This window comes from Chaetodon trifascialis, chromosome 21, assembly GCF_039877785.1.
Source record: "Chaetodon trifascialis isolate fChaTrf1 chromosome 21, fChaTrf1.hap1, whole genome shotgun sequence".
NCBI lineage: Eukaryota > Metazoa > Chordata > Actinopteri > Chaetodontiformes > Chaetodontidae > Chaetodon > Chaetodon trifascialis.
In genome coordinates this window covers 582501-605000 of record NC_092076.1, presented here as the reverse complement: position 1 = coordinate 605000, position 22500 = coordinate 582501, and the positions used below count along the sequence as shown (strand labels likewise).

The 22500-nt window shown below is 45.8% G+C and overlaps 3 protein-coding genes across 5 annotated transcripts in view; 2 read left to right on the top strand and 1 right to left on the bottom strand.

Moving 5' to 3' along the window:
* Positions 1–9447, top strand: part of LOC139349284 (cGMP-dependent protein kinase 1-like) — a 40010-nt gene extending 30563 nt beyond the window's left edge. For 2 of the 3 annotated variants that reach the window (XM_070989906.1, XM_070989904.1), the window contains 9 exons: positions 2351–2447; positions 3106–3245; positions 3591–3680; positions 3877–4018; positions 4197–4360; positions 4445–4567; positions 4650–4712; positions 4800–4866; positions 5479–9447. In XM_070989906.1, the coding sequence (XP_070846007.1) occupies positions 2351–2447; positions 3106–3245; positions 3591–3680; positions 3877–4018; positions 4197–4360; positions 4445–4567; positions 4650–4712; positions 4800–4866; positions 5479–5577 (985 nt within the window). In that variant the 3' untranslated portion in view covers positions 5578–9447. The remainder of the gene's footprint in view (positions 1–2350; positions 2448–3105; positions 3246–3590; positions 3681–3876; positions 4019–4196; positions 4361–4444; positions 4568–4649; positions 4713–4799; positions 4867–5478) is intronic. The other variant, XM_070989905.1, reaches the window with a different exon arrangement.
* A 913-nt stretch (positions 9448–10360) lies between these two features.
* LOC139349286 (protein FAM13C-like) lies at positions 10361–20807 on the top strand. Its single transcript, XM_070989913.1, has 11 exons — positions 10361–11290; positions 12689–13016; positions 13298–13436; positions 14106–14187; positions 14847–14910; positions 14988–15108; positions 15206–15289; positions 15906–16001; positions 16410–16621; positions 16717–16818; positions 17293–20807. Exons 1-11 carry the CDS (start codon positions 11077–11079, stop codon positions 17414–17416), a joined length of 1566 nt encoding a protein of 521 aa, XP_070846014.1. The 5' UTR covers positions 10361–11076; the 3' UTR covers positions 17417–20807.
* Positions 20808–21198: 391 nt separating this feature from the next.
* The window catches only part of asah2 (N-acylsphingosine amidohydrolase 2), a 10513-nt gene continuing 9211 nt past the window's right edge, over positions 21199–22500 (bottom strand). Inside the window, exons 17-20 of the mRNA XM_070991078.1 lie at positions 22045–22191; positions 21891–21947; positions 21711–21799; positions 21199–21397 (exon numbers count right to left, since the gene is read on the bottom strand). Of these exons, the coding sequence (XP_070847179.1) occupies positions 21199–21397; positions 21711–21799; positions 21891–21947; positions 22045–22191 (492 nt within the window). The remainder of the gene's footprint in view (positions 21398–21710; positions 21800–21890; positions 21948–22044; positions 22192–22500) is intronic.

The window sequence follows — 22500 nt, the reverse complement described above, 5'->3', positions numbered from 1 at the left end:
GCTAATCACAGCAGCTCAGTGTTAAATGAAGCAGATCCACAGATTGAAATGTTGTAAACACAACGTTAAAAATGTGCTTTTGTTATATTATAAATATTCTCCAGCAGTACAACAATGTGATCCTGTCACTGACAGTGTTTCCTGGTGAGGTTCCTCAGGGGTCCAGTCTTGGTCCTTTATATTTTCATGCTGATGTTTAACACGAAGACGTGTTTATATTCGTCCGTGAACCGTCTGACGTGTCCTCTGTTAGCTCGGACAGGTTCTGCTGCACAAACAACAGAACAGAAAGTTTGTCAGTGCCAAAAACAACCAGAAGTACTTTTACAACAATGATTCCAATGTCCGTTTGGTCACGATGAGGCAGCTAACCCTTCCTCATTGATTTCAGTCGACCTGACGGTCCTAGAGAGCGTCGTGTGATACAGAAGCTAACAGTGCAGCTGAAGAGCCTGTCACTGTCCTTTCATGTTTTCAGTTTTCATGTTTTTGAGATGTGGACTGCAGAACTACTCGTCTGTACAAAACAACATGATGGTCCACGTGGAGTGGTTTTATTCATACTTTATCTGTGCACAGCTCGGCTCCTCTGCTGCTCGTTTAAAAGCCTCGTTATTTAAAAGTGTCATTACACAAACATACACAGAAAACCTCCTTTATCCAAGGAAACGCAAACAGAAAGGGAACCAATCAGGACAAGTGCTGCCATTTTTATCTGTTGATAGAAAATATACAGCTGACATTTCGTGTCCGTCCAAACAAACTCGCTGCTGCAGATGAGAGCAGTTGACCTTCGACATTTAAACCATGGTCTGGTTTTTATTACCGTTTGATTGGGATCTTGGACTGGATTTGGAATCTGGACGTGGTTCAGCCTCTGGCTGTTCAACTGAATGCTGTTTTATGTTTGATGTCCCTTCAACAGACTCCAGACCGTTGAATTAAAAATTATGATGACAGTGAAGTTTTTAACATCCTGGTTAATCTAATGAATTCTTCGTGCTGATTTTAAGGTCGGGACGGTCTGTCCTGCAGGATCCTGTCTGTCTGTCTGTCTGTCTGTCTGTCTGTCTGTCTGTCTGTCTGTCTGTTTAATGACTGAGCTGCGTTTACTGGGTGAACCTCTGAGCAATGTTTCCACGTGCTAAAAATACCAGCAGCAGCAGCAGCAGCAGCTTCCTGCCATGAGGGTCGTCCTCTCGGGTTGGCATTACACCCTGCAGGACTCACCCGGAGCAGATGTGAGCACCGTTTTGACTAAAAGGACAAACGTTTCAGAGGCTTTCCTCAGTCACAGCTTCACTCTGAAAGTGCTCAGTTGGACGTTTTCCAGGGCAGACACCTGCAAACTCGCAGTCTAGATATCAAACTGCCTTTCTGGTAGAAAAACGGGTCTTAGACATCCAAAAGTTCTGATATTTTTCACCTTTGACAATGGTGTCCTCGGGGGCCGTCCGTGGTGTTTTCTGACGGCGTCCCCCTCACCTCAGAACCAGCCTCATTCGTAACCTTACTGCACACAGAGCTGGAGGATCTGGCAACCTCACCGCACCACCGGTCGCACCAGACCAGAACCTCGTCCCTCTGCTGCCACCAACGCCCCTACCAGCACCATGTAAACTGGAAGTGGAGCTCCTCCTTTGAGACGGCTCTCCTGCGGATGCTGTGCCGGACATTTTCCTGAGCTCTGAAAACGAGTTTGGGATTGACGTTGATGCTGTTTGCACTTTTGTTTTTTTGTTTTTGATGTTGTTGTGAAGAAAGTGGTCAATTTTTGTCTGCAGAGTAAAGAAGCAGACCATCAAGATGGTCTGTAGAATCTCAGAAGGTCCAGCTGTTTCCAACATTTAGTCCTTGAAAGTTTGATTCCTGAAGTAGTTTATTGTTTGAGAACATTTCTCAGCTCTTTGGTGATGAAGTGGACTGAGCACTGATCAAGTTAACCCTAACCCTGCTGAGAGAAGAAATCCGGCTGCTGCATCACGTGTGGATTAAATAAAGTTTGGAGATGAGAGAGCTGCTTCCTGTTCCAGCGAGGCAGCAGAGGGAGCGGATCACCAGCCTCCCTGCTCCTCCCTCCACCTCCTCCTCCTTCCCCATCACCTCCTTCTCCATCCAAACCTCCAAGAAGTTCCCATTCTTCCACGTGGTGAAATGCTGCAGGTACAGTACGACGTCAGGAAAGGCGGTCGTCTGTTTTCACCACGACAAATCCTTTGAACGTCTTTATTTGAGGGTCCTGGACAGGTTTTAAGTCGAGGTGTCACACCTGCACAGTTGTTCATCATCGGATGTTAAAGTGCATTTTTCCTGTGTTCAGTGAAGGCATCTCTGTGTGTCATGTGTGCAGGTACGAGGCAGAAAACGCCTTCTTCTCCAGCCTGAAGCTGACCGACTTCAACATCATCGACACGCTGGGAGTCGGCGGCTTCGGACGCGTCGAGCTGGTATGTGTGTGTGTGTGTGTGTGTGTGTGTGTGTGTGTGTGTGTGTGTGTGTGTGTGTGTGTGTGTGTTTGTGTGTGTACGCTCAGGTATTTGCAGTAATTTTCCAGTAAAGTATCAGTGCTGGTAACTGGAGACCAGCCATCATGTGATCCAGAGATTCTCTGAGGTTCTGTGAGGAACCAAAATAACTCGGAGAACCACAGTGAGGCTGAGGTGGGGTGTAGCGGGTGGTGCATTGCAGCCTCAGGGGTCAGGTTTCTGTGCTGCAGGGGCGGGGTTTGAGGGTACTGAAGGTCGAGGGGAAGCCCTGCAAAGGGTTTGCCCAAAAACAGGTAGGAGTCCCCGCTCAGGGTCTCCCATCATGCATGGAGATATTTTTAGGGGGTTAGTCATAGTGTAACTGTGATCGGAGGAAAAACCTGACCTCTGACCTCTAGACTGCCTGTCTGACCCTGAATATAACTCCTCTCCCTCAGACAGATATTTCTCATCCTGTGCAGGTCAGCAGCATAGTTTGACGGGTGGATACGAGCGACGCTGTGGCTGCAGAGTTAAAGCTGTTTCACACGACGTCACAACATGTGAACATTATGACGTCGTGAACATTATGACGTCATGAACTTTGTGCAGGTAGAAATGACCTCATGTTCTCCTTCAGGTGCAGCTGAAGAACGAGGAGGCGAAGACGTTCGCCATGAAGATCCTGAAGAAGCGTCACATCGTCGACACGAGACAACAGGAACACATCCGCTCTGAGAAACACATCATGACCGAGGCGCACTCAGACTTCATCGTCCGGTCAGTTCAGCAGTCATCATCATCATCATCATCATCATCATCATCATCATCATCATCATCATCATCATTATCATTATGGAGGTCGTTACATTAACGTTAAACACATCTACAGCGGCTGTAAGACAAATGAGTTTTTATTGAGTCTTGTTGTGAAATATTATAAAAAATCTAATCTAAAGGTCCACTGAGTCTTCATCATCAACAAAAAACATGAAACAGAACACGCGAGGACAGGCATGAACTCTGTCAGACGGAGACATGATGCTAGTGTGCGTCTCACATTTGCTTCCCCCTCCGTTTCTGTTCGGTGCTCCAGGTTCTGATGAAGCTTTTGTTTGTGCTCAGGTTGTACCGAACGTTCAAAGACAGTAAATATCTGTACATGCTGATGGAGGCCTGTCTGGGAGGAGAGCTGTGGACGATCCTGAGAGACAGGTACACAGTTTATCGTAAATGTTGGTTAATGATTGATCTGACGAGCTTTTTATTTCCATCATAATCGTGTTTTGTTTGACTTGTGTTTGTATGAATGCCTCTATAAATCAATAAGAATAATAATCATAATAAGAAAGACTTCTGAGAGCCGTCAGTGTCTCACAGTTCTTTAACCTTTTAACTGTGTTTGTTTCAGGGGTTCGTTTGAAGACTCGACCACCAGGTTCTACACAGCCTGCGTGGTCGAAGCCTTCGCCTACCTGCACGCCAAAGGCATCATATACAGAGACCTGAAACCTGAAAACCTCATTCTGGACAGCCGGGGATACGCCAAGCTGGTGATTCCATTACATCTCATTATTATTATAATTATTATTAATTATTATTATAGGATCAAGCATCTCGTGGAAATCAGTTTCTGCAGCAGCCAATAAGAGCTTCACATGATCAGAAAGGAAAACGATGAACCTGCAGTGAATGTGGAGCAACATGCTCAGTTGCTTTTGTCTTTTCCAGGTGGACTTCGGTTTTGCTAAGAAGATCGGTGTCTGTAAGAAGACGTGGACGTTCTGCGGAACACCGGAATACGTCGCTCCTGAGATCATCCTCAACAAGGGTCACGACGTCTCCGCAGACTACTGGTCTCTGGGCATTCTGATGTACGAGCTGCTGACGGGCAGGTGAGGATGCAAGCAGGAGGGACGGTGGACTTCAGTAGAGTCAAACTGCTGTTCAGTGTCCTACAGTCTCTCTGTGGTCTCCAGTCCTCCGTTTTCAGGTCCAGATCCGATGAAAACCTACAACATCATCCTGAGAGGCATCGACATGATCGAGTTCCCCAAGAAGATCACCAAGAATGCTGCCAACCTCATCAAGAAGCTGTGCAGGTAGGTGGCGCTGTGTTACTGAGCAGCTCATGGTTTTCAGATCCAAATGAAATGTTTCAAACCAAACTGTTTGTGTCAACAGAGATAATCCGTCAGAGAGACTTGGAAACCTGAAAAATGGAGTCAAAGACATCCAGAAGCACAAGTGAGTGAGCTGAGAGGAAGCTGACACCTGATTGGCTGTTTGAAATCAGATATCAGAATCAGAAATCATCTCTCTCTCTGTGCTCAGGTGGTTTGAAGGTTTTAACTGGGAGGGTCTGAGGAAAGGAACCCTGACTCCGCCCATCACACCTGACGTGAGTTGAGCTTTATTTAAATACACTAAATGATAACAACAGGACAGTAACAAGGTGATCTGGACAAAGACGCCTTCTACAGAATGTAATGTGTCCTCAGTCCATTCGCTGATTTCAGACTATGAGACGCGTTCAGAAGTTCTCAAAGCTTATTTCTAACATACGGAGAGACAGTTTAAAGGTGAAACAGGTGACCATTTTAGTTATGGTGCCAACCATGAACCCGGTTTGAGTCTGTTGAATTTCTTTCCCATCTTGCCTCAGCTCATCTCCCCTCAGCTCTCTAATAGAGGCAAGAAATAACTTAAGAGAAACTCATTTCATCGGTTTAAGACAGAAGTAATGGGCTCCAGTTCTGATTGAGCTCAGTCCTCATGGAGTTTTGACATTATCCACAGCAGCCTAAAGCAGCCAGATACCAAAGAGAGATCCTTTGGTGTAAACTGCATGGATGATATGCTGTATGTCATCATGTCACCCAGCCCACCACCATGTCAACAGATTGTCATCGAGCAGGTCTATAAACAGTCTGAAATCTAAGAGGGCCACGCTGGCTTTGCTCGGTGTGCAGGTGTTGAGAGTCTCTGACTGTGTTCCGTGTTGTTCTGTCAGGTTTCCTCTTCAACCGACACCAGTAACTTTGACAGTTTCCCTGAAGACACAGATGAGCCGCCGCCAGACGACAACTCCGGATGGGACTATGACTTCTAGACCAGCTCCCATCCAAACCCAAAGCTGGACGCGCTACAGCTGCCGGTGAGGTCCAAATCCGACAAGACCACCACACCACTTTGCCTGCATTGTTTTTAACTGGACTGTGTTTGGACCCTCGACGTTTTGTAGCCACAGTGTGTCAACAAATGATTTGAGGACTGAGCATGCAGAAGGCAGCAGATGGAAAAAGACTGGACGCTAGGTCTCGCCGGTCAAACTGGTCCAGTCTGTTCCCTTTAACTGGAGGAACCCTGACCTACCAGAATACCTGAGAGCTGGAAGATGAGCTGGTCCAAGGATGTGAAACACTTGTTCACATCAACAGCTTGTCCCTTTTTCAAGACCAGGGCCAGTTGTTTATCATGTGTCTCAGAGCTAGAAATACATCCAAGAAGTTTCAAGGTGACTCGTGCCAGTTCAAAGGGGTACAGACATGTTCTGACCTTTATGACTGGAGAAAGATCGTAGCTCCTGCAGGTTTTAGATAGCTGTCAGAACTCTGGAACATCATCACCTCATCCACACAGTGTGTCCATGGGGCTGAAAAGACGATGCCTACAAGTGTCTCTTTGAACCTGGAGCAACCCTGATTCCTCGTTTGCCTACAGCTGAACTTTGTTTATCCATCAGCAGTCCATCACAGTGTGGGTCTTGCTTTATGTCTCATGAATTACTATGAGACAATTGTCTATCAAGTCAAAGAAATGAGTCTGACTCTAAAGCATGCATGGTCCTTCTTTTCACCAGAAGGGTACAAGCATGATCTTAATTTTCATGACCAGGAAAGTCACCCCAGCTCCTTCAGATTTTAGAGATCCATCAGAACTCATCAGAAAAATGTGCCAACGATGCAGAGAAGACATTTTTGCGATGCCTGGGAGAGTGACTCTGAGACTGTCTTTGAAGCCAGAACAGCACTGATTCCATGTTTGGCTGCACCTGAACTTTGGGTATCTTCACCCATCAGTCAGTCTCACAGGGCAAGCTTGCTTTTTGTCCCATGTTTTGCTGCAGCACAGAAGATAGCGTGGAAGACAGCATCAGTCAAGACTCCAGAGGCTGAAGCTGGTGAATCCAAAGGGGGTCAGGACACATGTAGTCACAAAGTGCTTCCCTGATATTATTGATATTATCCTAACATGGTGCGTGTCCTTCAGTAAGTGTGTTCTCAATCAAATGGACGGACAACAAAGCTGGGCTGCGGTAGTGTGTCAGTGTGGAGATACTGGTTGGTTTCTGGGACTCTGTGTAGAACAGGTTGGAGAAGCATTTATTGGTGGGGTCTCAATGGGGCCACCAGCAGGTTAATGGAGCTCTGGCAACAGAGGACCTAACATGGTTGAAACTCTGCTCAGATACGTACCTCCTAATGACGTCATAGACACAATGGCCCTGTTAATCTGCAGCCAATGGAAAGCCTCTGTTCCGTCAAGTGTCCTTGATCACTGGCTGACACTTGACCTTTGATTCCTTAGAGGGAGATCATACATCTGCTACTACTGCCTGTCCTGTGATATCTGTGGTTTGTGGTCTGGAGGTGGTTCTGGGAGTCCTGTAGGGGCTTTTCTGGCCCTTTGAACCAAAGTTTGGCTCTCTGAGAGCAGGCTGGAAGAGTGACAGTCGCAGGATGGATTTGTGATCCAAGTGACAAACAGACGCCACAAACCACACGAGGAAAAATGACAGAATGGACAAACTCGAGGTCACCGTGATGCCTTCGCTTATCCTTTCATTTTCGGGAACTTTAAAATCCAAAGACAGAAAGACGTTTGGGTGTAGCAGCTGTGGTCCTGGTCCTCAGTGGATGAGATACGAACATCTCAACTTTTAAACCTTTCTGGCATTCGTTACGTTGTGAATCTTTGCATCGGAGCATGAGAAAAGATATTTTGTACATATTTCCAAGTCCTCCTACATGTTTTTTGCACACACCCACAAACACTCCACTCTCACTCACACATGCACGAATCTCCTACGAGCTGCTTGTTTCCAGGTGTTTCAGAGTCGAGCAAGCTTCAGGATTTGTCCTGTTTTGTATCTTTGGCTCATGATCTAATTGCTTTTTAATAACGTGGTTCCAGACCTCTGAATCTCCGCCCACATCCCTCATTCAGAGGTCCGGTGTTGTGTTCACAAAAAATAAAACTGTCTGGAAGTTGATTTACAGAAGAAACCAAACTTAAAAGATTAACAGAACAGTTTCACTGAAAGGGTCCATTGAATAGTCAGATCACATGATCTTCCTCCACAGATGGAGATTTTACTTGACTTGAGACAATTTCCTTCATCAACATTGAACTGTGCTGCACGGTGACACAGCAGGTAGTACGTGTGCCTCACAGCAAGAAGGTCGCAGGTTCGATTCCCGGGTCGGGCCTTTCTGTGTGAAGTTTGCATGTTCTTCCCGTGCATGCGTTGGTTCTCTCCGGGTACTCCGGCTTCCTCCCACAGACCAAAAACATGCTCATTAGGCTGATTGGTGACTCTAAATTGCCCCTAGGTGTGAGTGTGAGTGTGAATGGTGTGTGTATGTGTATGGCGACCGGTCCAGGGTGTACCCTGCCTCTCGCCCGTTGACAGCTGAGATAGGCTCCGCCCCCCCCCCCCCCCCCCGACCCTGAAAGGCATAGAAAATGGATGGATGGATGAACATTGAACTGTCGACTTCAGAGCCAGCATGTACGAAACGTTTTTTAAAAAGAAATGAAAATGTGAATATCTACAAAGTCCGTCCGAACCCGCGGCTGCTGAATGGACCCTGCTGTTCAGTTTTCTTTGATCAGATGATGATTGTTGAGGGATTGTTCGTAGCAGCCTCTGCGGCAAATGAAAGTGATGCTGAGTGATGTTCAGGCAGTTTATCAGGACTCCGGAGAACTTTGGAGCGAGACTCGAGGAGGTCTCCATCCTGTTAAAGTTTAGATCAGGACAGAAAACACGAACCAGCGGTCCGACTTAAAGGAAAGTTAATCAGAACAGACTGAGCGGGAGAGAAAAGCTTCATCAGTGTTCTCTCGTTTCACATGCCAACAGTAACTCCACCAGAGTGAAGGTGTAGAAATGATGAAGGACACGTTCCACCTTTAGGTTTGTATTTGCTCCACGAACACGGAGTTTAATTGTATTTCTATTGTGGCCTTCCGTGAAAGCAGCTGATAGTTGTCTCACTTTGCTGTGACGCCTTTGCACTGGGCTGAATTTGTTGTGATATTTTTGTAAACTGATCATTGATGAGACTGCATGAACCACTTTAATTCTCTTCCATTCAGAGAGTGACGTGTACGCAGCTGGACTCAGCACATGGTTAGCCTAGCTTAGTATAAGGCCTGGAAGCACGGGCAGCTAGCATGGACGCTGTGAACCACGTGTCCTCGTAGCTGAGCGTTAGGATCTCTGTCCGACTCTCAGTAAACCCTCAAAGTTAAAAACACACCAACCAACAGTCCAAAGGTGAAATATATCTTAAATTAGTCCAGCGGTACGTTGAGCTGCGAACAATGAAAACCAGAATCTGTAAAAACTGACTGAAAATGATGTGTTTGGACCAGAAGAAGAAATATTCATGTTGAAATATTTGTATTGATTCTTAGTGATGATATTTTGTGGTTATGAATCTGTGATGAAGCTCGAGTGTCACTGATTTATTTGTATATACTTGGAATTTAGTGCTTTACGATGTCTCAGCTGTTTGTAGATTATTATTATTATCATTATTATCATTATTGTTACTACAGTGGCTGTTATGGTAGCTGAAGAAACTTGTTGTCTGTCAGTTCAAAGAGCTTTATGGGTATGACTGTTAAAAACAAAGCAAACAAAAACAGAGTTTTCCAAAGCAGTTTGATCTGTTGAAGAATAAAAGCTGTTAAAAAATCAAAAACGGCTCTGTTTCTCATTTCTAACAGGTAATAATGAGTGAACAAACAAAGCTCGTCGCTGTGAGTCAGCAGCAGGTGCAGAGAGCTGATCCCCTGTTTGACTTCAGTTTTACATTTGGTTCAGTTAAACTGGAAGCGATCCAGTAGAGCGAGACCCCAGTCCAGCTTCAGGTCTTTGCTGGACTGATTATAGATCGTTACATGAGGACAGATACGTCCTCTAATCTATACGATGGGACAGTCTGATGTTTCCTCTCGTCAAAGGTCGCCATGTCTTTTGAACAGAAACACTTACATACTGCTGCCCTGGTGCATGCTGGGAGACGCTCAGGACACTAATGGACCATTTTTAAATGCTGCTCAGTCTAAACCTCCATGTCTGTGATGGGTTCATTTTCTCTCTTTTTAACATTAGGGCCTGTAAGCTGTCAAAAGGAAGTGTTGACCATATTTGGTGTCTTGGGGGCGTGTCAGTATGTAAATGAGCCTTTGAAAGCAGATAGATGGTGAGATTTGTCATGTTTGCTTTATAAACTGTCCCTGCAGACTCACATTTAGGCTGAAAGACTGAACGACCTGGAGTCAAAGTGCTGGAGGACGTGAGGGGGAGAAGCACGTAGCTGCACCTCCTCCTCCTCCTCCTCCTCCTCCTCCTCCTCCTCGTTTTTTTATGAATGAGATTTAGACACACGCACACAGTGATGCCAGAAACAAGCCCATCCCCCACTGCTGCGGGAAAAACCTCACGACCAGAAAGAGAGAGAGAGAGAGAGGCGCCCCGAGTGTCTCATCTCTCTCTCTCTCTCTCTCTCTCCCCCCCCCCCACCTCAGGAGATGGAGTTGGGCGAGCAAACGCCACCTCTCCATGCCTCCATCCTCCCTCCTCTCTCCTTCACGAGCCTGAGGATGAGTAATCCAACGAGGGAGGGCGAGAGAGGTGGAGAATTAATGGGAGACTGAGAGAGAGAGAGGGGAGGGATACCAGCGCAGCATCAGCATCATCATCGTCATCATCATCATCAGTGAACGTGCAGAGCGAGAGGATGAAAATTCAAAACCTCTCCACTCCTCTTTCACTGCTGAGCTCAGCCACTGCGGAGCTGACTAATTCCTGGACTGTCACATGCTGAAAACATGAGGAGAGGAGAAGAATGCGGTGATTGAACGTTCGTGTGACGTATCGCATGCTGTAGGATCCTAATTCCACCAGTTAATTGAACTGGCTAATCGCTGGAGTGAAGAGAGAAAGAACAGACCCAAAGGAAGAGGGAACAACATTTGTATTCCTGAAATGTTCCTTTACATGTGACTAATCTCTGGGAGAACTGGACAAGCAGGAGGCATCATGCCTTGTTTCAATGGGTGACTCCTGACTAATTCATGGATAGGAGGTAACTGCCTCATCTTTTGGACTGTGGGGACAGACCACCTCCTGAACAACATCTGTGCCTCTGTGGTGCTTCAGAGGCTGGGATCTGGCTAATATCTGGAATCTTTGATTCATAACAGCACCTCACTGTCCAACATATTCCAATACCTGGACCATCATCTGAACAACAAGTTTACATTACCAGCCTCCTCCTGGGACCAGGTTAATCTCTGGATCAGTGTGTCTGGCATGTTCTGTTTCTGCCTGCAGAGTTCTTTGCTGAAGCTCCAGGCGCTGGAGGTGGAGGGGGGCCCCTCGCTGGGTCCGTCCCCAGAGGGGAGCCCCCCTTCCCTGTGCAGCAAAGAGCAGAAGAGCCCCTGTGGCCCCGTGGAGCTCGGAGGGAAAGAGAGAAAGACGCTGGCTCTCTGTCACAACGTCCCTGCCGACGAAAACAGTCCACCAGGTACATGCACCTGTCTGTCTGTCTGTCTGTCTGTCTGTCTGTCTGTCTGTCTGTCTGTCTGTCTGACCATGCACCTGTCTGTCTGTCTGTCTGTCTGTCTGTCTGTCTGTCTGTCTGTCTGTCTGTCTGTCTGTCTGTCACTGCGTCATTGACCTGTTGATTGTGGTCTTGAAACTCCAGTGACTCTGTGATAAATCCACAACATTACCTGAAAACACTGTGGACAGTGTGGACAGTGTGGACAGTGTGGAATGACTGAGCAGAAATACTATTACTACTACGACTAGTAGTGAGCAAGTAGTTTGCAGTGTTGGTGGCAGATTTCCATCCTCCCTCGTGTTGACTCACATCCGCTGTTCTGTCTCTCTTCACTGCCTCTGCTGAAGCCTCGCTAAGCTAACGCTAAGCTAACAATGCCAACAAGCCACAGTCTGGACCATCAGCGATGTGGGGGTGTGTTAACACTACAACTGGGTGTTAAGTTTCTCTTTAAACCTGCAGAGTTAGCAAAGTGCAACCGTAAGCGAATGTGCATTATGTGAAAATGTCTTTTTCATTCTAAGAAGGCGAAGATGTAAACTGCTGCAGCCTCACAGTTTACAAGTTAAACTCAACAGAAGCAACGTTAGCATCAAAGACTGATCATGTTTTCAGGGCCAGAGAACAGTGACAGTAGCTCAACACACTGGCTGAAGGTTTGATCACGTCTCCTCAGGAACCCTTCGCTCTGGTCTCAAGGTGCAGCTGAGTTCTGCCTTTGTCTGAAGGTTCTTGGACACAGTAAGCGAGCCCATCGTCTCACGTGCTGCACAGTGCTTTTACTCTCGATGCTGCTCTATAAATAGCAGCACACTCAGCATGGCGGCTGGACCGCTGTGCGGGACAAGCAGAGTCATCAGAAAGCCTGAAGCTACCACACTCTGATGACCACTGGACCATATGGACTCCAGTCAGTGTCTCTTCTGTCTTGGTTAATGAGGATGTAAACAGCAAGCCATGAAATCTGCCTGAATCTGAACCAGCAGCTGCAGAGGACTGGTCAGCTCATTCCTTTCTATCTCTAGTATCTATCTAGTTTTTTGGGTTCTAGAGGTCCTTTATGTTCTTACAGTGGTCATTGAGAAGGTTCCTCTGGTCCTTCAGGTGTCTCCAGAGGTCTTTCTGGTAATAATATACTATATCTCCGTGTAAGTATGCCCTCACAGGAGAAGTTATCATTGTTGGCCGTATGTTAATTAACACCTCAAGAGGTCATTAGATCTGCTTATAACTCCATCAAAGTGAGTTCTTAACCGTTTATTCAAAGTTTAGATACTTTAGAAACTGGAGGAAATATAAAGACTAAATGGGAATTTAAAATATTAGTGAAACATTAATCTGTATGTTTTGTGTCTGCAGAGCTCCTGACGGTCCTGACCAGACCTCCACTGTCCCCCAGACATCAACCATTAACAACCATCCACCCTGGCCAGCAGTCCCTGACCCCTGACGGAGCTCTGCCCCCCAGCCCTCACCACTCCCCCTACTCCCCCCAGAGGAGCAGCCCCGGAAGTGAGGGGGGAGGAGGGGGAGGAGAAGGGGGAGCAGCTGGAGCTCTCCTCCAGCTGCTGGCGGGTGGCCCCAGCCCTCTGCCCTCCCCCCGCTGCACCAGCCTCAGCCACAGCCTGAGGTTCAACTCCGACCCCGACACTGCACCGTCACCCCCCTGCAGCCAGCAGTACATGCTGTGAGTCTCACCTGTCTGTTACCTGTGTGTTTGCTGGTCTCTGTTTACTGGTCGAGCTTGGGTATAGACTGGGAACTTTTTAGTTCTGACTGGGGGCAAGTTCACTAGTTTGTCTTGGTATCTTTACGTGGAACTTGATAGTCTTGATGTTAGATTTGGAACTTGTTGGCCCTGAAATAACCTGCGACTTGCTGGTCCTGATTCAGTCTTGACTTGAAACTTGTTGGTCCTGACCTGGGACTTGTTGTCTTTTTGAGACTGTCTGTCTGTCTCATTTTCAGGTGTCGGGGTCGGGACAGGCCAGAGACCTCGGAGGATGAGTGTCCCTCGTCCATCCCGTTCCTCACCAGGCAGATTCAGACCCTGAAGAAGAAGGTTCGCAGGTTCGAGGATCATTTTGAGCAGGAGATGAACTACAAGGTAAACACAGCAGGACTCCAGTCCACAATCAAGTCCAGAACCCAGAGGGCTCATAAAGCCAGAGGCAAAGAGAGGGTTCAGGTTTTATCGCTGTTCTTGTTCAGGTTTTTTACTTTGATCATTTAACCAAATTACTGATTGTTTCCAACAAGTCTCATCTGGATTCTTCTTCTTCTTCTTCTTCTTCTTCTTCTTCTTCTTCTTCTTATTATTATTATTATTGTCATCTTAGATGGTTCTTGGGTTTTTTATTCTGTTTTACTTTGATATTATTTTGAATTGTCTAATTTGATTTAAAGGTAACTTAACCACCAAATGAACTGTTGTGATCTGTCAAAGGTAGCTGCCTTTATGCTAAGCTAGCTACCTTTAGCAGAAGTCTCCACCATACATTGATTATCTGCTTCCTCATTTATTTGAAGTGAATAGCCAAAATATCAGTTTATCACAGCGGATGTTTTTCATTAGATAATAATGAGGAGAAAGTCAATAATTAAACTTAGCTTCAGTTTTAGCTAAAGCTAGCTGCGGCTACCTCTCAAGCTAGCTTTGACTCGATACATCCATCTTACTTTAGCCGTGTCGCTTACTGTCTACCAACAGTAGAAAATCATTTAGCTCATATGTTGAGTCCAGTTTTGACTTTGATGGTTTTCTTCTGTTCGTTAGCCGTCGCACAACGACAAATACTCGAACCCCGAGATGATCCGAGTGATGAGCGAGCTGGCAAAGGCTCGCAAACAGCTCAAAGGTAAAAACATCAGCCGTCTGAACTCTGAACTGTTCATGCATCATCCTGAACATCCTGAAATTCAGATCCTTTACTGCAGTAAAAGTACAAATACCACACCGTACAAACAGAAATACTGTTACTCTCGAAGTCCTGCAATCAAAATATTACTACAGTAAAGTATGTGAGTCTAATCAGTAAAATGTCCTCTTGTCTCTGGTCTCTTTAGATCATTGTGTCCCCTGTGTCTGTTGTCCTCTTGTCTCTGTAGATCATTGTGTCTCCTGTGTCTGTTGTCCTCTTGTCTCTTGTCTCTGTTGATCATTGTGTCTCCTCCACATGATCACAAACACCTTGAGATCATTGAGAGGAAAAGCAGCCAATCAAACATGTGAGAAGATCATCAGATGATTCCACAGCAAAGATCAATGAAACATCTGATGATCAATCAGTTTCTGTCAATACACTCATTGATTAATGGACTCGTCTCAGCTGTACTTGAATAAACTTTTGGAGTTTAATTTCTAACTAAATATCAGATTTTAGAAAGTCTTCATGTGTTTGAGTCAAAGTCTGAATCTAAAAGAAACTAAAGCCGTCAGATAAAGTGAAGTACTTCTACTTTGCGCTCGAGTACTGTGTTTAGAGTACATGTACATGTGACTGTGTGTCTCCTGCAGAGCTCAGACTCAGACAGTCGGTGTTTGAGTCACAGGAGCAGGACGGTCCAGAAAGCATCTGCAGGTAAGACCGACACCTCAGTCCTCATGGACTCAGTGATTCATGTCCTCGGTCCATCAGTCAGTAACCGTGTCCTGCAGGCAGTCCTCCGGCCAGCAGGGGGCGTCAGAGCACAAACCCACTCTGGAGGAAACGGTGGAGTCTCTGTTCAGACGACTGAGAGAGAAGAGACAGACTCTGGGCCTGCCGGACAACATGAAGGTGAGACGTCCCACAATGCAACACTGCACTGACGCATCCACACCAGACTGACAGAATGTGTGTGTGTGTGTGTGTGTGTGTGTGTGTGTGTGTGCAGGAGATGACTCAGGCTCAGATGGTCTTGGAGAAGATCACTCTTCAGAAATGTCTTCTGTACTTTGAGAGTCTTCACGGTCGACCGGTGAGTCTTCAGCTTCCTGTTGAGTAACGGCGCCATCCAGAGGCCAGACTGAACGACGGCAGCAGAAAAAACCTCGTACAAACGCCGAGCGACAAACGATAAAAAGTCGTGTTTCTGCAGATCTGTCAGCTGATCCTGTCAAACAAAAGTTAGAATTTATAGAGCTTTAACTGTTCAGCTTCCACAGACAGACAGTCAGATGTCCTCTGTCCTGTCCTGTCCTGTCCTGTCCTGTCCTGTCCTGTCCTGTCCTGTCCTGTCCTGTCCTGTCCTCTGCTGCTGGACATAAACATTACTGCCATTGACCTTTTAATTGTATTTAAAATCAGTCGCGCAGCCACTGATTGGACGGGTTGTGCATCATCAGTCAGCGCACTGTTTATCTACTATTTATTTCCTTTTTAGCATTTTATTATTTTATTGTTCAGATTTTTACACGACTTCAGTTTTTTTTTTTGTCCTCGTCGTATGTCTTTAAACCAGAGTCAGAGTCCTCGAATGTGCACGAAACCCATTCTGATTCTGATTAATCGATGAGTCAATCGACAGAAAAAAGAAAGAAACAGTTTCACCCTCATCTCATGTCTCTCTGTCTGTCTCTCTGTCTGTCTCTCAGGAAACCAATCAGGAGAGGAACCTGGTGAAGCCTCTCTACGACAGATACCAGATGATCAAACGTTTACTGTGTGCCAGCCCACCTATCACCACCATAGTGAGAAACACAGACACACACACACACACACACACACACACACACACACGATCATCACGCTAGCATCATGCTAACATTAGCAGCTGACAGGATGGAGACCACAGGAGGAGGTGGAGGACAAAAACTTCTCTATCTCATATTGTTGCTCATTCGGCCTTTATGTTGCTGTTAGCATGTTAGCATCAGATTCCATTTTAACGTAAAGATCACGTGAAGCTGAGCTGTCCTCACTGTGGACAAACAGTACTCAGGGCTGACAGCAGAGGACATGTCTTTGTTTACTTTTCTTAACCCACACTCCCAGAAACATGACGCCTCCTGTAGCGCCACCCTCAGGACAAACTGCAGTTGGACGTCTCAAAGCTGACGAGCTGTTTCTCTGATGTCCTGTCTGCTTCTGTGTCTCAGGAGGAAGAGGACGGTTCTGATGAAGACTCCATGAGCTCCACAACAGTTGATCAACTTCCTGTCCCGCCCCCTCGCAGACCGACCCGAGTGGCTGCCGCCGAGGAGGACAGCGACCGAGACAGCGACCCAGCCTTCGTGTCCCCGTTGGACGAGGTGAAAGCCGTCCACCAGCGGCCTGCCGTCACTGTGGCCAACCTGCATGAAGCGTCCAGGTGTGGACACAGATGCTGAAAGTCTGTCCAATCAAATGTCCATGAGCGTCCGTGTCCCCGTGTAACCTATGAACCCTGTCCTCCGTCCGAACCAGGTCTCAGCTGCTGCAGTGTCTGCGGGAGACGAGGGCAGAGAAGAAGACAAGGCGGAAAGCTCTGAGAGAGTTTGAGGACGAGTTTTACCGTCAGACTGGAAGGTGAGAAACAGCCGTTTAGGAAGTATTGATTATTGACTGATGCCACACTGTAAAATCCTCAGCATGTGAAGTCCTTCAATAAACTGATTATCAGTCAAATTAAAATGTGCCGACGATCAATTTGAAGCAGTTCAGTCGATAAAACTGCATCATCGTTCTGGGCTGATCAGACTAATAAATGATCAATGAATAAAGGATGGAGAAGCAGAGCTACAGAGAGACGTGCAGACGTGTGCGTGTGATGCCACCATCATCCTGTTATTGCTACATGTGGCCACAGAGGGCGCTGCTGAGCAGGTGATCCACAGCCTCCACCTGCAAGAAGTAAGCGGCCATAACATCCGAACGTCTGAGGAAGACTTCAGTCTGTTCGGCTAATGGAGGCTAACCCACAGTTTTCTCCTTTTTCTCGTTGTTGTTTGTTATTCTACTTCCTGTGTGGTGACACTAACACAAACTCGTGTTTCCTGACAGAATCTGCCAAAAAGAAGATCGAAGTCCAATGAAGGAGGAATACCAGGAATACAAACAGCTGAAGGCCAAACTCCGTCTCCTGGAGGTCCTCCTCAGCAAACAGGAAGTTACCAAAACCATGTGAGAGGAAACAGAAGCTCCCAAAATCTCCTCCACCCCAAAACTACTCATGTGATCATCTGAGAGGAGGAAAGATTTTTCTATGTTCCAGTTCAGAGTGATTTGTAGAGACACACCAAATATCCTTTTTCCTTTCCTGTTATTCGTGTACTTTTCATTTCATTTAGCATCTAGCTCCAGAGTTTATGCTAATCCACTCCGGCTGGTTTCTGGTTTATCGTGTTTGATTAGTGCGTGACGTGTTCATCCGGATCGCAGGAAGCTGGTCGAGGTTGTTCGGAGCAGTTAACGTTTGTCATGTCGGTCAAGAAATGTGCTGATTTAAACAGCTCAACATTTTGTGAAACCTTCTTGTTCTCTTCCTCTCTTGTGTATGCTAAGTACAAAGCTATAGCCAGCAGCCAGTTAGCTTAGCATGAAGACTGGAAACAGGGGAAGCGCGTAGCCAGACTCTGTCCAAGATAACACTACAGTCAGGTTATGGTAACGTTACTGCTAGAATTTTGACACATGAACGTTCTATTTCAGTGTTAACATGCTAAAAGTTTCATGCTGACATGCTAATGTTAGATGCTATGTGACTATTATGAACACATTATGAACAACATATTAACACTCATGTTAACATGTAAAGTCATTTGAGTGTTACTGTGTTAAATGTATCATGTCCAGTGTTAGCTTAATTTAGCATGACTCAGCTGTAGCTACTTAGATTAATGCTAACATACCATAAAGTGCTGTAAGCATGGACATTGATAAAGAAACATCTACATGTTTAACTGGCATTAATGTAACATATTAACATAGCATTAGGACGGTAACGCTAATGTTATGATGTCAGCATGAAACACTGAGCGAGATGTAACAAGCTTGCCGTTGTCACATTAGCATACCTCAGGTCATGTTAGCATAATGTTCTACATTCACCTCCAAGTCACATTGAGCAGCAGGAGCTAACATTAGCATGTTAGCATAACAGTTAGCATGTTATGGTAGCATGCTAACATTTAAAGGATGTAACCCAAAGTGTTCGTTGATTTTTGTTTTTTGTATGATTTTGGTGCATCTGGACTTTTAATACATTTGTTCACATTTCTGTGGGCCGACTTCCTCCAAAGTGAACATTTGTAAAAACTGTAAATGTTCCAGCAGAGTTTTCTAAAGTTTAAAAGACGCCAGGCTTTTCTGTGAACTGTCAGTGGAAACTTACCAGCGTGAGCATTTATTTACCTGCATCTTCAGTCTGAAGTATTCTGTACAGTTGCGTTCATCCAGTCTGCAAAGATGAGGATGTTTCTGGAGTTAAACTGTAGACGTGAATCCCTCCATCTTGTTTGATTTAATGGGCCAAACCATTTTTTATCTGGGACTAAATGTGCGTGCGTCAAACTGAAAGCACTTTAAGCTGTCACCTGGACAATGACAGAGTTTATGATGGCTTCTTTGAAGGACGGCGGCAGGTTTTATGATTGAGAACATGATCTCATCCGGACGCTTCTGTACTACTGAGCCAATGTCTCGGAGCTCGTCTTCAGTGTTGACGTGAATGGTGTTTGTCGGCGTGTTGCTCTCGACGTTAGCTGAACCACACGCAGCAGATCCACCTGCACTGATACGAGGACCTACTGCAGTGTAGAAATACTCTGGCACAAGTAGCAGTCCTGCTTTGAAAATAAGTACAAAAGTAGTACCATGATACGTACCAAAAGTAAAATTACTCATTATACAGAATAGCCCATATCAGGATAATGTATAATATGTTATTGTATCATAACTATTGATGCATTAATGTGTTCAATCACTTTAATGTAACAGCTGGTGAATGTGGAGCTCATATTCATGACTTACTGTACTGAAGGGTAGTTTAACTATAATAATTTAATTATCAACTATATTTAATGTCAGTAATCTGAATCTGGAGCATCACTAAACTGATGCAATAAATGTCAAGAAAGTGGAGTTTCCCTCTGAAATGTAGTAGACTAAAAGTATAAAGTAGCAGATAATTGAAATACTTCTGAAGTGCAGTACTTGAGTCAGTGTACTTGTTTACTTTCCACCACTGTGAGCCGTGATTGGCTGCCTGTGTTTTCAACATGTCTCAGTCTCAGTCGCCTGAGCAGATGTCGAACAAGGCGATGGCTAAGTGAGTGAACGTACCACAGCGGTCACATGACACTCATATGACTCTCACATGATGCTCACATGACATTCACATGACATCCACATGACACATGATGCCAGCATGACACCCACATGACACTCACATGACGCCAGCATGACGCCTGCATGGTACTCACATGACGCCCACATGACCCTCACATGACACCCACATGACACTCACATGACGCCAACATGACACCTGCATGGTACTCACATGACGCCCACATGACCCTCACATGACGCCAGCATGACGCCTGCATGGTACTCACATGACACTCACATGACGCCAGTATGACACCCACATGACCCTCACATGATGCCCACATGACACTCACATGATGCCAGCATGACAACCACATGACACCCGCATGACACTCACATGACACCCATGTGACACCCACATGACACCCATATGACACTCACATGATGCTCACATGACACTCACATCATGCCCACATGACACCCACATGACACTCACATGACACCGATGCCGACATGATGCTGACATGACGGCCACCTCCTGTCAGTCACAGGACAGTGTTTAAATGACGCCTGCACAGCGGACGCTTGTTCATGCCTCGTGTTGACGATACGTCTTAAACCGTTGACTCTGTATGGCCACCGTCCACCTGGACCCCCCTTCTGTGACAAAGGTCACAGTTTGAGGTTGAGTTTGGCCGACGGGTTCAGCGTCGCGCCGACCGTCAGTGAAGTTGATGTTTTGACCTCATTCTCAGATCTGCATGAACTCGTGCAGCGATGGCCGAAAACGCCTGTTGTTGTTGTTGTTGTGCAGTTTTGCTTTGTTTGACAGATTTCTACACAGACGAGTTTAAATAAATATTTTTGATACGAATGTGATTTTGTTGTTTTTATTGTTCGAACACTAACCTGAAGATGATTTAAGATTTATTCTTCCTGAAGGAAATTTAGAAACTAGAAAAGTAAATATTCACTGCACACAAAGTGAGGACGTAAATATAATTCAGAGTTTATTTGACCAACCAGAGTCAATGATTCTGGAGCTGTCGAAGGTCCAAACACTGCAGCCTGGAGGCGGCTTTGAGTATTTAGAGCGAAATGTATTAATAATACTTCTGTTGTCTCATCAATTACAGTCTACCTTTACAAGCGTACACATGACAGTATTTTGCGGGCTCATTCCAGTGTTTTTTAATCTGTATTTTTCATTCTGGACCAGTGAATAATAAATAAAGAGATGATAACGAATGAAATGACTGAAAAACTTCTTTCATTGCTTTGTCTCATTTAATTTGTGCAAGAAAACAAATCAAATCATACTTTTATCGTGTTTTGAGATGATTCTCCATCTTTGGGTCAAAGCAGTGAAGGAAGGACGTCTGCTGACATCTTTCTTGTCTTTGAGAATCACATCTCATTATTGCTGATATTCAGCGGGTCAGTGAATAAACTGTGTGTTGGTGTTTGTGGGATTTTAGCACAGATTCAGTTTCCTTTGAGGCGACAGTCATTATGTCCCAATGTACAGCACCTTGGCTACCCCTGTGGGGTTTTTAAAATGTACTATATAAATAAAGTTGATTGATTGACGGTCTTTGTGTTTCTGCTGGTCGCTGATCAGGAGCTGCAGCCTCGGAGGAATCACTGATAGTAAAAGCTGGCGGCGACTTTGAAGACGTCGGATGTGCCTTCGTACGGCCGGATGACGGTTTGCAGGACTTTCCGCTCTTTGTAGTGTCCAAAGTGTCTGATCCTGTAGGAGCCGCTGGGGGCCGACAGGGGGATGTGCCACTCGATGGTGGAGTTACTCTGCTGTTTGGATCCCTTCAGCCAGTGAAACCTGCAGCGAGACGTTGTGTAAGACATGAATGAGGAGACACAATAATCTAAAGAAACAAGAGGACAATAGACATGGGAGACACAATAATCTACAGAGACCAGAGACAAGAGGACAACAGACACAGAGGGCACTTAACTGCACGCAGTATTTTTACTCAAGTACATTCTCCTCATTATACTGTCATACTTTTACTGAAGTGACACTTTTGCTGCAGGACTTTGACAGTAACAGAGTATCTGTACTGTGTGGTATTAGTACTCTTGCCGTAGTAAAGGTTGTGAATGTTGGTCTCACACAGAGTACACTAACTCACCTGGTCTCCCATGATGCATCATTGTGGACGACCTTCCAACTGCCTGATTTGTTGTTATAAAGCTCCACTTGAACAAAAGTTGTATTTCTCTGTGAAGAAGAGCGAGGAGGTTAAAGACGTACCGAGAGGCTGAACAACAACCAAACAACCAGCAAACAAACACGCAGGTTTTGATCTTACGATGTCTCCAGAGTGTCTTGGGTTTCCTGCTACGAACGTGACGGAGACGACGTCACCCTGGAAAACACATTCAGATGCTTCAGTTTATGAGTGTTGACATAGAAACAGCAGGGTGCCGAGTGTTGGGCCCTGAGGGACGTCGCGGGACACCTACCGGTCTGTAGATGGGGCAAACCTGCTGCAGGACGTCTCCAAATCTGCTGTTCACTGGTGCCTTGTCAACGGGTGCTGGAAACAGCAGACTGAAGAGACCCTCAAAGAAGGGGGGCTCGGGACCAGCCGGCAGCTCCGGCACTCTGTCCTGAAAACAATGACACAGGAGACAACTGCTGAAGCTCCAGAGACATGACGATGAGACGGTCTGAGTGTGAGCACTGCTCAAAACGGACTGACAGAGCAGCATGAAGAAGGTTCTGCTGTGTTGTTTTCCTATTCGTACTTATTATTCCTTGTCTGACTGCTGCTACAGACATGATCACGCAAGAAGCATACCCATAATACTTTGAGGGATGTAAACAGGAAGTACAGCGTTACCATGGAGCTACACTGCATAGCTCCTGTCTGCAGAGTAAACATGGACGTAGAGACAACGATCACTGGGACAGTGAGG

Coding starts and splice junctions, on each gene's coding strand:
- LOC139349286 (XM_070989913.1), top strand. CDS start 11,077: ATGTTCTGTTTCTGCCTGCAGAGTTCTTTGCTGAAGCTCCAGGCGCTG. Junction 13,017..13,297: donor TGCAGCCAGCAGTACATGCT/GTGAGTCTCACC, acceptor TCTCATTTTCAG/GTGTCGGGGTCGGGACAGGC. Junction 13,437..14,105: donor AGCAGGAGATGAACTACAAG/GTAAACACAGCA, acceptor TCTGTTCGTTAG/CCGTCGCACAACGACAAATA.